The sequence below is a fragment of the Pteropus vampyrus genome, unplaced genomic scaffold (genome assembly GCF_000151845.1).
Source record: "Pteropus vampyrus isolate Shadow unplaced genomic scaffold, Pvam_2.0 Scaffold271, whole genome shotgun sequence".
In the NCBI taxonomy this organism is placed as follows: domain Eukaryota; kingdom Metazoa; phylum Chordata; class Mammalia; order Chiroptera; family Pteropodidae; genus Pteropus; species Pteropus vampyrus.
Window position 1 is genome coordinate 1,610,631 of NW_011889052.1, and position 13,403 is coordinate 1,624,033.

At 40.1% G+C, this 13,403-nt stretch overlaps 1 protein-coding gene across 6 annotated transcripts in view; it reads right to left on the reverse strand.

Moving 5' to 3' along the window:
• The window catches only part of QRICH1 (glutamine rich 1), a 35,155-nt gene that overhangs the window by 10,897 nt on the left and 10,855 nt on the right, over window positions 1-13,403 (reverse strand). For all 6 annotated transcript variants that reach the window (XM_011375394.2, XM_011375395.2, XM_023520550.1 and 3 more), the window contains one exon: window positions 4,588-5,631. In XM_011375394.2, the coding sequence (XP_011373696.1) occupies window positions 4,588-5,631 (1,044 nt within the window). The remainder of the gene's footprint in view (window positions 1-4,587; window positions 5,632-13,403) is intronic.

Consider the following 13,403-nt stretch of genomic DNA (forward strand, 5'->3'; position numbering starts at 1 on the left):
AGACCTGAGATTCTTCATTTCTAACAAGCTTCCAAGTGAGGAAACTGGTCTGCAGACTATACTTTGAGTTACAAAGTGTCCAGAGCAGTGACTATTAAACTTGGTTATACCTTAAAATCATCTGGACTGCTTTTAAAAAATACTCATATACCTGAACCTTAACCCCTAGAGATTCTGATTAATTTGTCTAAGGTGGGGGGCCCTGCTGTTATTAGTATTTTTTAAAGCTCCCAAAGTGATTTTAATGTCCAACCATGGTTGAGAATCATCGTTTAGAGAAACAAAAGTACAACAAAGAAGTCATGTCTCTCTCCCTGCCATTGTAAAATGAGAAAGTAAGACTTGTGGCTCTGTGTGCCTTTCTAACTAGATAGAAGGTTCTGCTTTTTTCCACGTTCTTTCTCAATAATATAGCTCTGGCTTGTAAGAACATTTTCTGAAGACAGAAGGCACTGCTCTAGCTTCCTGATTCCAAAAGGAAGAGTGGTTCCAATCCTCAACGGTCTCACAGCCAAGTCATGCAGACAAAGCGACAGAAGATGTCCCCGAGTCTGAATCACAATCCCTACAGGGTGGGACAGACACTGACAAAGATACCAAGCACAGGTTCTTAGGTCTCACACACCTGTCAAAATTCTGAACAAATTTCCTTGAGCAATTCTCCAGTCCAGGGCTGAGGAATGTCAAATTGTTCAAATTATAAAAGCAAAATAATTTATTCATTATATAAATTTGCTTATCAAACAATAAAAATAATGACTATCCTACTAGCTTTTACAATGTATGTTATTAAACAAGGAGATAAAGCAACATTAGTGCTGGGCCCTTAAATGTTCGTCAGCCTGGCGCTCCGCTCTAGACACACTCAACCATCACTAACCTTGTTGAGTCTCACCCATTTTCCCAGTTTGGATTTTCATGTTTGTGGAAATGACTGCTAACTGTAAGCCTCCACCTATGTTAACTAGATCTTTCCTTAATATACCCAGTGAGTACTGTGTATCTCCAACTGAACATCTCACAGCCACCTCAAATGACATATATGAAGAGAATGTATCCCTTTCCCTATCCAGAACTATTCTCCTCAGAGTTGCCTCCCTACCTTGTTCGATGATAACACCAAAGCTGGAAATCTAGAAGCTGACTGGGTGAGTGGTTGGCAGCCAGAGCATGTGGGGCAGTGCTTCTCTACTCACCTTTCAGCCAGGCCTTCTCCACTCTGAGTTTCCACCCACCAAATGTAATATTCCCAAGCATCTAGACATCTAAAGCTCTTCCACACATGTCACAAATATCTATCAGTGGTTAAAAACCACTGATGTAAGTAGGGTCTTATACACCGTGGTATAAAGTTTTTTCCTATTTACAATGGAGCCCTTGGAGAGTTTTCAGCTGGGAAATGACATCATCTTACATTTTAAGAAAATTATTCTTGCTGGTCTATGGAGAATGGAATGAAGAACAAAAGTGGAAGCAGGTGCTAATGGCCTGGACTACGATAGTGGCAGTGGAGATTTAAGAGATTCTGAGAAATCTAGTAGTAGAACCAATGTCACTTTTTAATAAACTGGATGTGAGGAGTAAGGAAAGGCAGACTCAAAGATGACTCCCAGGTTTTTGGCTTAAACAAACGGGTAGCTGATGCTTTCACTTTCTGAGACAGGGAAGTTTTTGATAGTGGTAGAGGTGAAGCTAATGAAGAGCCGAGATATCATCAATAAATCCAAGTAAATAAGTTGGCTGCTAAATGTGTGGGAAGGGTTTCAAGGGGAAAGGCCTGATTTAGAGATTAATATTTGTGTGTCAATGCAGCACAGGGGTTAAGATGGGCTGCAGAGCCAGCCTGTCCAAGGTAGAATCTCAACCTGCTACTTACTAACAGTGGCTTTGGCCTTGTTGTTTAATCTCTTTGTGCCTCAGTTTCTTCATTTGTAAAATGGAGATAGTAATACATAACTCATAAGGTTGGTATGAGAATTAAATGAATTAAAATATTTAACACTGAGAACAGGACTGGCAAGACAGTGTAAGTGATTTATTATCTTCAGCAGCAGCAATGGCCATCTAGAGGACGCTGAAAACCATGGCAAAGGACAGAAATTTAAGGGAGAAAAGAGGGCTAGTACTGAGCTCTGAGGAACATCAATATGTATGGTTCAGAGAGAAATAAGGAGTCTCCTGAGAAGGAAAAAGAATCAGTGGAGTAGAAGAAAAACCAGGAGTGTATAATATGAAGGCCCAGAGGACAGTTTCAAGAAGGCAGGTATGGTCTCTGTGTCATGTGTTGCTGTGAGATAAAAAACAAGATGTGCTATTGGATCTGGCCACAGGGAGGTCACTGTTGACCTTGATAAGAGCGGACTCAGTCGTGAGTTGACAACTGGTTAGCAAATAGAGTCAGCTTGTGCAGATAAAGCTTTTGAGAACTCCGGAATAAAATAGAGTGGAGAAATGGGGCAATAGATGGAGATGGATGTAGTAAGGAATGGAGGTTTTGTCATAAATTAGGTTTTAAAGACAGGTGAGAGCTTTCATAAAGAGTATGCCAGGTGAAAGAGCACAACACTTAGGGTTCAAGTTATATCACAACACAATTACCTTCCCCCTAGGCTGTGAGTGCTCCAAGGGCAGAGAATGTCTTATTCATCTCTGTTCCCTAGCACAGATCTGGTAAGGAGGGGAGAAGATGTTTGCAGTGTAAATGGATAAACTCATCTTTCCTATGTGATGGGTATTCTTCCCAATTTTTCTTCTTCTGGTAATAATACTGGATATTAAGTCCCTATAAGACTTTCCCAAAGGAGACAGACATACACTGAAGAACATGGGCCCACTAAAATGAACTCCAGAAAAGATGCTCTCCTGCTGAAGGGCCCAAATGTAAAAAATAGAGAGAGACCGATGAGCACCAAGAGGCCTGACCTGCAAATTGGACCATCGGGCCCAAGAGAGCTGAGAAGAGAGGCCTGAAGAGCTCCATCCCTCTGAGCAAAACTGAGCATAGAGCCCTATTACAAGTCTCCTGGCTGGTCTCTACTACTACATGCAATCAATTCTACACACCAGCACTTGATTCTTATCATGACTCAGGATTCTGGAAAACTTTTCCATCACAGATCATCAGATCAAACGGCACTCTTCATCCCAGGAAGATAACCCCTTTGCCCCTAAACTAATGCTAATCCCACAGCCCCCTTCTCATGTTTCCCTGGGCCATGTCCCTTCTTTCCATCCCTGACTCTGTATTCATGCTGCTCCATTCTTTTGTCAATCTAAGCTAAAGCTAGAGAGCGTATGCTACTTTTCCCACAAAGATGCCTCTGCTGACTTTTTAACCTAGAATGATTTCTGAATTCCTAGTTTGTCTTTGTGTGTGTGTGGCGCACAATGTCACACTTGAAAATGCTGCCTTATAAATAATTCGAAGATGTAGAAATCTTATGTTCTTACTACTACAACTGGACTATATAAGTTACCTGAAGCAATGAATCTGTCCTGTTCTACTGCTAACCCTGACAGCTGGATATTTAATAGTTCCTTAACAAAGTCACCTAAGACAATATACTATTACCTTTATGAAACCGCTTGGTCAGCATTTGTTTAATCAGTCATTTATGGCCTGAGTTTCTGAATGTGGTCCCTGGTCTAATAGTGCCTTGTTTGTGCCAGCTCCCTCACATGCATTCCCAGGAGCCCCTGCCCTCTGAGGCACACTGTTTGCAGCAGTTTCATGAGATTAAAGGCCCTATATCCACTCTAAAGGTCTACTAGACAAGGAATTGGAAAGTTTACTAGCGGTCTTAAAAGAAGACAGCCTTAAGAAGATGAACAATTAGAAAAGATAAAAGAGCCAAACAATTTTAAAGTTAAAATTTTAACAGAGTTCTGTTTTTGCAACTTTTCTGTAAATCTAAATTACTTCAAAATAAAAAGCTTAAAAATTTTTTTCAACATAGTTGTCATGACAGAAGTCAATTAACCAAGGCTTATTTTGACTATTTTTAAGGAACATAAAAACACCTTTGGGAAATCTCACTGCATAGGTGGTTTGTTCAAGATTCCCAAAGGTGATCATTTGTAATAGACCAACCAGGAGGTATTTCAGATCTTATTTACCTACACTGTGTCCACAGATGACAAGAAGGAACAATTTCACAGCCTCTCCACTGTGATTAGTTTACAGTCTGTATGCTAAACTACAGAAGTTCCACTAGATCAGTTCATTTGTGATGCACAAAGTGGCTCCTAGGACGAGAATAACACTTGGGCTGTCCTATTAGTCTCTACCTAGAACTTTACTCTTCTTAAAGAGAGATTACAATGAAGTACCCCAGGGAAACTCCAAATCAGTTACTGGTCATTTCATTTACCTCCAGGTACCAGGATAGCACTCCTGCCCATTGTATAACTTCACCTGCTGCTTCTGTCCCTCCTCCCCCATCCCAACTAAAATATTAAATGCTGTGTTACTGTAAGACCAACATCACTGCAGTAAACAAGCCATAGGTGCTAGAGGTTGCCAGGTAAGTTCAGTGTTATACTGGGCCCCTGAGGGAGCAGGCTGCCCTGCAGATAAGTCTCACTTACTGAACAAGTAACCTGGAGCTGCTGCTGCTGTGGCGGTGGCGGCGGCGGTGGCGGCGTCTGTTCCTGCGGCGTTTGTTGTTGCGGCTGCTGCTGAGGGTCCCATATATGGACAGTCTGAGCTGTATTCTGGTATGTGCCTGCTACAGCCTGCACAGCCACTGGAATGTGGATGTTGCCATTCATGAACTGTGCTGGAAAGAGAGAGTTTGCAAGGGTCTGCACTACCTCTTCATGGGAGTTTTTCACTACAGATGTGGTGCCCACCATCTTCTCCTTGTCATCCTCCAGCTTTACAGCTGCCAGGGCCGTGGGTGAGCCACTGACGTGAACTGCATTGTAGGCTTCCTGGGGAATGGCAATATGGGTAATGCTCTGCTGCTGAGGGTCCCCCCGGGGCTGGGCAGAGTAAACAGGGATGGTCCAGGTTTCTCCTGTAGGGCTAGTAATGGTCCCAGTAGCACTGTACAGGTGGGCACTGTCCACTGTCAGTAAGTCTGGCCTCAAAGATACATAACTCTGCTGTTGGCCTTGTGGAATGGCCAGCACGGTGGCCACCGGCTGCCCTGAGATGGCATAGGACACAGTGATGGGCATGTCCACTTTGCGCTTCTTCACTGGCTGGAGAACACTGGCTGTGCCAACCCGCCGCTCCCCTTCCCGCGGTGAGCCTTGCTGGGACGGTGGTGGGGAAAGGGCCCCCACGGTCTGGATTTGGATCTGTTGACCCCCAGTAAGAGACTGGCCAGCCACCAACTGAGCCTGGATCTGCTGATGGGGGATGTGCTCCTCTGGGATCTCTGCAGTCTGGATCTGCTGGGCTGCCTGCACGTGCTGCACCTGGATCTGGGCTGCCTGCAGCTGCGAGGGGCTGGGGCTCTGCAGAGACGGGGTCTGGATGGAAGGGGCTGCCGGCTGTGGTGCTTGGCCTTGGATTTGCACCTGGACCTGGATAGGCTGCTCAGCAGGCTGGTGAACAGTGGTGAGCTGCGGGGAGAGCTGTTGAGCCGAGACCTGCTGTGGAGACTGCTGTACCTGTACCTGTACCTGCAGTGACGAGATTCATTAGTGAGTTAACCAGGCAACAATGAGAATAGAATAAACCTCAGGCATAGGCCCTGGATAATGTGAGGAGAATGGGCTGCTATACTCAAGGCTTCTGAGGGGGCCACAATTCCTAAAACCATATGCAAAAGTCTCCAGCATCACACTTCATTCAGTAAGAGCAACATACACCCATCCAACAGCAAGCAAGACTATAGACTGGGGCCTACGAAGGAAATATCAGAACTTTTGCTCATTTTTTCACTCTTCTTTTAAAATGTCGGCAGTTCATCAAAAGGTTAAACATACAAAGACATGCAAAACAAACCATATGACCCAGCAATTCCACTCCTAGTATATACCCAAGAGAAATTAAACTGTGTCCACACAAAAACTTGGATATGAATATTTATAGCAGCATTTTTCATAATAGCCAAAAAGTGTAAGTAACCTAAATGTCCACTGACTGATGGATAAATAAAATGTGAGATTTCCATACAACAGAATCTTATTTAACAATAAAAAGGAATGATATTTTCACGCATGCTACAACACAGATGAACCTTGGAAACAATTACATTAAGTAACTGCTTAATGGGTACTGGGTTTCTTTTTTAGGGTGATGAAAATATTCTAAAATTGCATTAACTGTTGCGCAACTCTGTGAATAGACTTAAAAACCACTTAATTGTACACTAAATGAGTGAATTATATTTCAATAAAGCCGTTACTAATTTAAAGAGATAAGCAAGGAGGTTGTGTAAAGAGCATAGGTCTTGAGATCACAGACTTGACACTGTGCTTTTCAGGCTGAGTCCTCTAAGTATCAGTTTCCTCAGGTATTAAAAAAAGGGGGAGAACCCCTACTTCCTTAGAGTTGGCGTGAGCATAATGTTTATTTGTACATAGTAGGTGCTCAAAAATATTTTCTTCCTTATAAGTATTATTTCTTTATACCAGTGAATCTTAAAATAAATAATCTTAAATAAAAAATCTTACCATTTGCAATGACATGGATGGACCTAGAGGGTACTATGCTAAGTGAAATAACTCAGGCAGAGAAAGACAAATACCATATGATTTCGCTGGTATGTGGAATCTAAAGAAAAAAATAAACCAACAAACAAAACAAAAACATACTCACAGATACAGAAAACAAGCTAGGATTGCCAGATGGGAGGGGATTTGGGGGACTGAGTGAAAAAGGTGAAGGGATTAAGAAGTACAAACTGGTAGTTACAAAATAGTCACGGGGATATAAAATACAGCATAAGAAATATAGTCAATAATATTGTAATAACTATGTATAGTACCAGATGGATACTAGACTAATTGAGGGGATCACTTTGTAAATTAGGTAAATGTCTAACCACTAAGCTGTACACCTGAAACTAATATAAAAATATGAAATGTCAACTAATTGAGAGATAAAAATTTTTTTAATTAAAAAAAAAAAAAAGAGTTAAAGCACTTTCTGGCATTTCTTTACCCATGTCAACGCAATGAATAAGAAATCCAGATATATGTTTATAATTTATTCATAAGTATCCTAAGTCAATAAGAAATTAAATGTTATTTGGGTTACCTCTCTTCAAATTTTTTATTTATATAAAAACAACTCTTTATCTGATAATTACTACATGGTCATAGTAATACTTTGAAAACTCAGCGAAGTAAAAAAAAATTTTTACTTGAATTTATAGCTCCTAAAAGAGTCCTTAACAAAAAAAAAGGACGAAAAGGCAAAAATCTAAGAAAGGAATTCAGAAATTGGTATTGTACTTTATTAACTCTATGTTTCTTAATAGGTTTAGCTGCAATTTTCAAGGTTATAATACTTAGGTCAGAAACTAACAGATCTAAACCAAAACTAAATTTTCTTACAGCAGGTTGAATTAAGCCTAGATTAAGTTGAATCTCAAGAAATAGAAAAAGGAAGATCATTCCTAAGCCCAGAGTATCCTAGAAAAGGGAAGAGGACATTTCCAGGGAAATGAGTTTGGTTTTCTGTTGCTTTAAAAAGCACTGTTTCTTATCTTCTATTAATCTCTCAAAATTCATAATATATTTTAGTTCCTTTCTTATTCGGCTGCCCTCACCACCTTTTCCAGAGTTTGTAACTGCCTTTGTTGTTGTTAAGAGATGCACTTAAAATAACTACACATCTGGGTTCTTGATCATATGTGTATAGTACTAATTATTTTCTCCTTGAGCATTCTTTCTATTTTAACCTGGACACATTGCTTTCTAGGTCTTTTGGACAGCAACCAAACTAGGATTGGATATCACTTCTGAGCTGGTTTAGTTTCTTTTTTTCTGATGACCTCTTTCCTAGATTTTTTATTTCACTGAGTATATATTATCAATTAAGTTTTTCAGGAAGTATGTTTGAATGTGGTCCACAGATCAGCAGCAAGCAGCGTTGACTTGAGAAACTGTTAGAAATGCAGATTCTCTGGAAATGAAAACACTATGTTGAGGAGATATCCGCACCCCATATTCCAAGCAGCGTTATTTACAATACCCAAGACACAAAATCACTCTAAGTGTCCATCAATGGATGAATGGATAAAGAACTTGTGGAATTTATATATATACAATGGAATATTATTCATCCATAAAAAAAGGAGGAAATCCTGCTGTTTGTGATAACATGGATGGACCTTGAGGGCATTACGCTAAGTAAAATATGTCAGAGAAAGACAAATACTATATTATCTCACTTATATATGGAATTTAAAAAACAAAACCAACCAAACTCATAAAAAAAGAGATTAGATTTGTGGTTACCAGAGGTCAGGAGGGAGGGGAGAAGGAATTTGATAAAAGTGGTCAAAAGGTACAAACCTCCAGTTATAAGTACATACTGGGGATGTAAGGTACAATATGACTGTAGTTAACATTAATGTATGGTATATATGAAAGCTGTTTAAGAGTAAATCCTAACAGTTCTCATCGCAAGGAAGATATTTTTTTCTTTTTTATATATATGCGATGAATGTTAACTAAACATTCATCATAATCATTTCATAATATGTCAAATCATTAAGCTGTACACCTTAAACTTATACAGTGCCACATGTCAATTATATCTCAATAAAACTGGAAAAAAAAAGAAATGCAAATTCTCAGAATTGACCTTAGATCTACTCAATCAGAATTTGTGGGCCAGGGAGGGCATTTGTTTTAAGAAACCTTCCAAGTGATTCTAATGTACCCTAAAGTTTGATAACCACTAGTCTAGAAGTTTTATTGGACCTCACTTGTCTAGGCTTTTAACTAGTTTACAGGTGAATAACCTATTTCTTTTTCCTCAGGGTCTGTGCAGAACCTATATAATCCAGAGCTCAATACAACATAAGGACTAAGTACTCCAACTAATGAGAAACCATGAAATAATACACGTATTACCCCATTAGGAATCTTCTTTCAATCACTAAAACTAAAAATATACATATCTAAATAATACCATTTGTGGTTGTCCTTTTTTGTTTTGTTTTGGCTAAAGTATAAAACCAATTTTCTATCTATCTATCTATCTATCTATCTATCTATCTATCTATCTATCTATCTATCTATTTTTTAGGCGAGGCAACCTTTCGTTGACCTCACAGATTGCAAGGACCTTGTCAGCTTACAATCCCTTATTTTTTATTTTTTATGCCTACAGCACCTGGTCTTCCTAGGTCGTCTCCCATCCAAGTAATAACCAGGCCCAACCCTGCTTAGCTTCCGAGAACAGACATTGGGATTGTTCAGGGTAGCATGGCCGTAGACAACCAATATTCTATTTAAAGGAGAATTAACTGGGTTGTGTGTTGGGTCGATTTCCAAATTCCACCTCATAAACAATGTTTAAATTTACTTTCCTATTTCCACAAGAAATAAGAAACAACTCTTCTCCCACATTTCCCTTAGGTTGCACTGGTCCAATATCCATTAGTCACATGTGGTTAGCAATCACTTGAAATATGGCTTGTCCAAATTACAATGTGTTACAAGTGCAAAAGACAACCAGATTGGAAAACTTTATACCAAAAAAAGGTACAAGAGTTCATTAATAATATATTAACTACATGTAGAAATAATATGTTGGGTTAAATGTGATTTTAAAAAAATCAATTTCACCTCTTTTCTTCTTTTTAAAAAGAGGCTACTAGAAAATTTAGAATAGCATATGTCTTACATTCTATTTTTTGTTTGAGTCTCACTGAGGAGGGACTGCTGATGATACTGCTCAGTGTGCCAAGAGACAACCCCACTAGGTGAGGAATCACAGCACCTGGGATCCAAACCCAACCGTGTCTTTTAACGACTAGTCGGAAAAACCTTAGGGATGTTGGCCGAATTTCATCTTTCAAATAACACTTTTCTGAAAGTAGTAAAGTCTTTATCCAAGTAGTAAACATTTACCAAACTCTTATACAAATGAACTTAGAAACATAAACAGGGAAGAAATTTAAACGTGGGTTAAAGACTGGACATAAAGGGCCAGAAGAGGCATATAAATAGTTCACCAATCCAAAGTGATGATCAGGCAGTGAGAGTAGCTGATTTTAATTATTTTTGGCTTCAAATCCATGTTTCCAGAATATACTATGAGCGCTGCCTCCCCAAGGCAGAAGCATGGATCACTCTCCTAAACACTCCTGCAGCTAGAGTGAAGGCATGTGACCAAAGATTCCCAAATTAGACACACTGCATGAAACTTGGACTCAGAAAGGAGCTACATGAGGCAACAAGAACCACAACCTCCATTTTCTGGTGAGAGTGGAGGAATGTGGCAGAAATGGAGCAAGATGGCATAAATCCCAATGAAAGACTGTGTAAGGATGAGGATGTGCCTAGTGGTGTGGCTGAAGGTCTCTGCCAGGCTAGCAATGCAACTTGAGTCCTGTTCCTAGCTGTGCCGCCTCCTCGAATGATTCTCTGGCCCTCCCATGAATTTCATGAACTACTATCCTTTAGTGAATTTTTTTTTTCTGAGTAAACTAGGGGAAGAATGGGAAATGTTGCCTGATATTTGTAACTAAAACTCGAAACCCAGATGGATACAGAAAACATCATTGCAAGCTGAAACTTTAAGATAGTATTTGTCCTGGGAGAGGCGGTTGTTCATAGAGGTACTAGAGATTTTAACCTACATCTGTAACATTATAAGTCTTATAAAAAGAGGCAAAAATGGCAAACTGGAAACACTTGTTTACTAATAAATATTTGTCTAGATACTTTTCAAATGTTTGAAAAGCAACTGGGGTCCTAGATAGGAATGGTACTAATGAGGAGAAGAGGAGGAAGAAAACAATAGCAGCAGCAATTACTTATTTACTGGGGGCTTACTATGTGCCAGGCAGTGTGCTTAGGACTGTGCTTATGTAATTCTCGAAGTAACTGTAACATCTAAATTCTTTTAATTCCATGACGTAGATAAGAAAATAGATTCAAAGTGGTTAAGCCACTTGCTTAAGATATTATCTAATGCAGCAGAGGCAGACCAAACTCACGTTTGTCTAAGGGCCAAGTCTGGCTCTTGGTTACCTCCTTCTTCACTCTCAGCAATTCTACACTGCGATGAGGGGTTAGGGAATGTTCCGGCATGGAAGGAATGTGCAACAGCAAGAAGAAAAAGAGAAAAAGGGATAGAAGTTGGGATGACAAATGAAGAAGAGTTGCACTTTGAGCCACTGAAGACTTGAGATTTTGACTTCTAGCAACAAAAGTAGTGCTAAGAAGTCCCCTTTCCCAAAGCATCCTTCACTTAGAAAGAGGCCAGAATGACCAACCAGCCTTATATAAAGCCTCAGTTCCTGCCCTGTAGAAAAGCAGAGAAGAAAGTACAGTTCTATAGGTGCTAAGCAAAACCCAAGCCTTGGCATTCAACATCAGAGGGCCTTTCCTCTGGCACACACAGTTAACGACATGTGAGTGCTTTAGGAAGTATCCAACTCAAGAGGGCTCTTGCAAGGGAAGTTTCAAATGAATCTCCTTCACCTAGCTCAGCCAGACCTGTCAGCAACAGGAAACTTGGGCGTTTTCTAGTATTATACACACTGTCAAGGCATTTACATGAGAACTCTTCCTTTTGCCTTCAGAAGGTGCCTCCCTATCTTAACTAGACATATATTACCATGATATTATGATGTAAGCAATATATATTTTGGTCTTTGTCTCTGGTTCCTGGCCAGAGCTCCTAAAACCTTTGTAATTTCCTAAGTGATAATAAAGGTGTTAGGAATATCCTGTGTTCTAATGAGGCAACTCCTGGGGGGCTCCTGGATGGGGGCTGGTCACCAGAAAGACCAAATCAATTATTAGAAGCCTGGTACTTTCAACCCCATCGCCCATTCCCTGGAGGGCCAAGAGGGCCTAGAAATTGAGTTATTAATCATAACTATGTGATTCAGTCTCCATAAAAATCCCAGAAGTATGGGATTCAGGGAGCTTCTGGGTTGGTGAACACATCTATGTGCTGGGAAGGTAGTGTACACCAACTCCATGGGGACAGAAGCTCCTGTGCTCAGAACCCTTCAGAACCTCGTGCTATTTATCTGGCTGTTCATCTGTATCCTTTATTATATAATAAATCAGTAAACATGTTTCCCTGAGTTCTGTTAGTTGTTTTAGCAAATTATTGAACCCAAGGAGGGGTAACAAGAGCCCCAATTTCTAGCCAGTCAATCAGAAGTACAGGTGACAACCTGGGACCTGCTACTGGTGTCTGAAGTGGGTGTCAAGTCTTGGGGAACTGATCCCTTAATTTGAGGGATCTGATGCTAACTACAAGAAGACAGTATCAGAAGTGAACGGAATTGCAGGAAAGCCAGCTAGAGTTGGAGAATTGGTCGATGTGGAAAAAATCCCACACATCTGGTGGTGAGAAATGTGAGTGTGGTAGTAAGAGGGAGTAAAGAAACAGTTTAATTCAGACAGCTACTCTTCTAATTAACTTCTATACCTTTGTCTCCTAGCAATTCACTAAAATTGTTCTAAGGATGTAATTACTTTGTCAAATCCAACCATCTATGTGCTGCCTGTAGGCTGGACAGATGAAGTCATGGGAACAGAACAAATTCTCTGGGGTGATGACAAATCATTTTAAAAAAGCAACCTAATTTTACCATAATTGAATTTAAAACAGCAATCTAGAATACAGCCTAAGCCCTTCAAGGTAGTAAATTGTGAAATTTCAAATAATAATATAGGTAAAATTTTTTATTCTTATCAAAGAGTTAGGTTGAGACACAATACTATGGGGCAAAGAGTTGAGTAGGCAGGTCTGTTCAGCCCTATATTCAGAGCACACGGGTCACCTCTCTAGTCTCATCCATTTGCTCAGTGAACTCCAGTTATACGACTAGTCTTTTTTTCTTTTGCCGTTTTTCAAATAAGCGGGATCCAACCTGAGGGCTTTCTGATTTGGAATGTTCCTTCCTCAGATAACCACGTTTGCCAACTATCTTTGGTCTTAACTCAAATGTCACCAGCACATTGAGGTTTACACCCTGGCCATACCCTTATTTACCTTTCCCTGCCCCTCCTTCCTTACAAAGACTGCAGTAAACCACTGTATTTCTCCATGTACCAGATGCTTCATCTACTATCTCACTGAGTCTCACTAAATACTACTTCCACTTGATATGTGAAAAAAATAGGGCTAAAAATATTAAAGATCATGTCAACGAATAAGAGGGGTAGTCAAATTTCAACCTAGAGCCATGTCCATTCCACCCACATATATCCCCCAGGGGCAAAGGGGCTACATTCTATCTCATCGG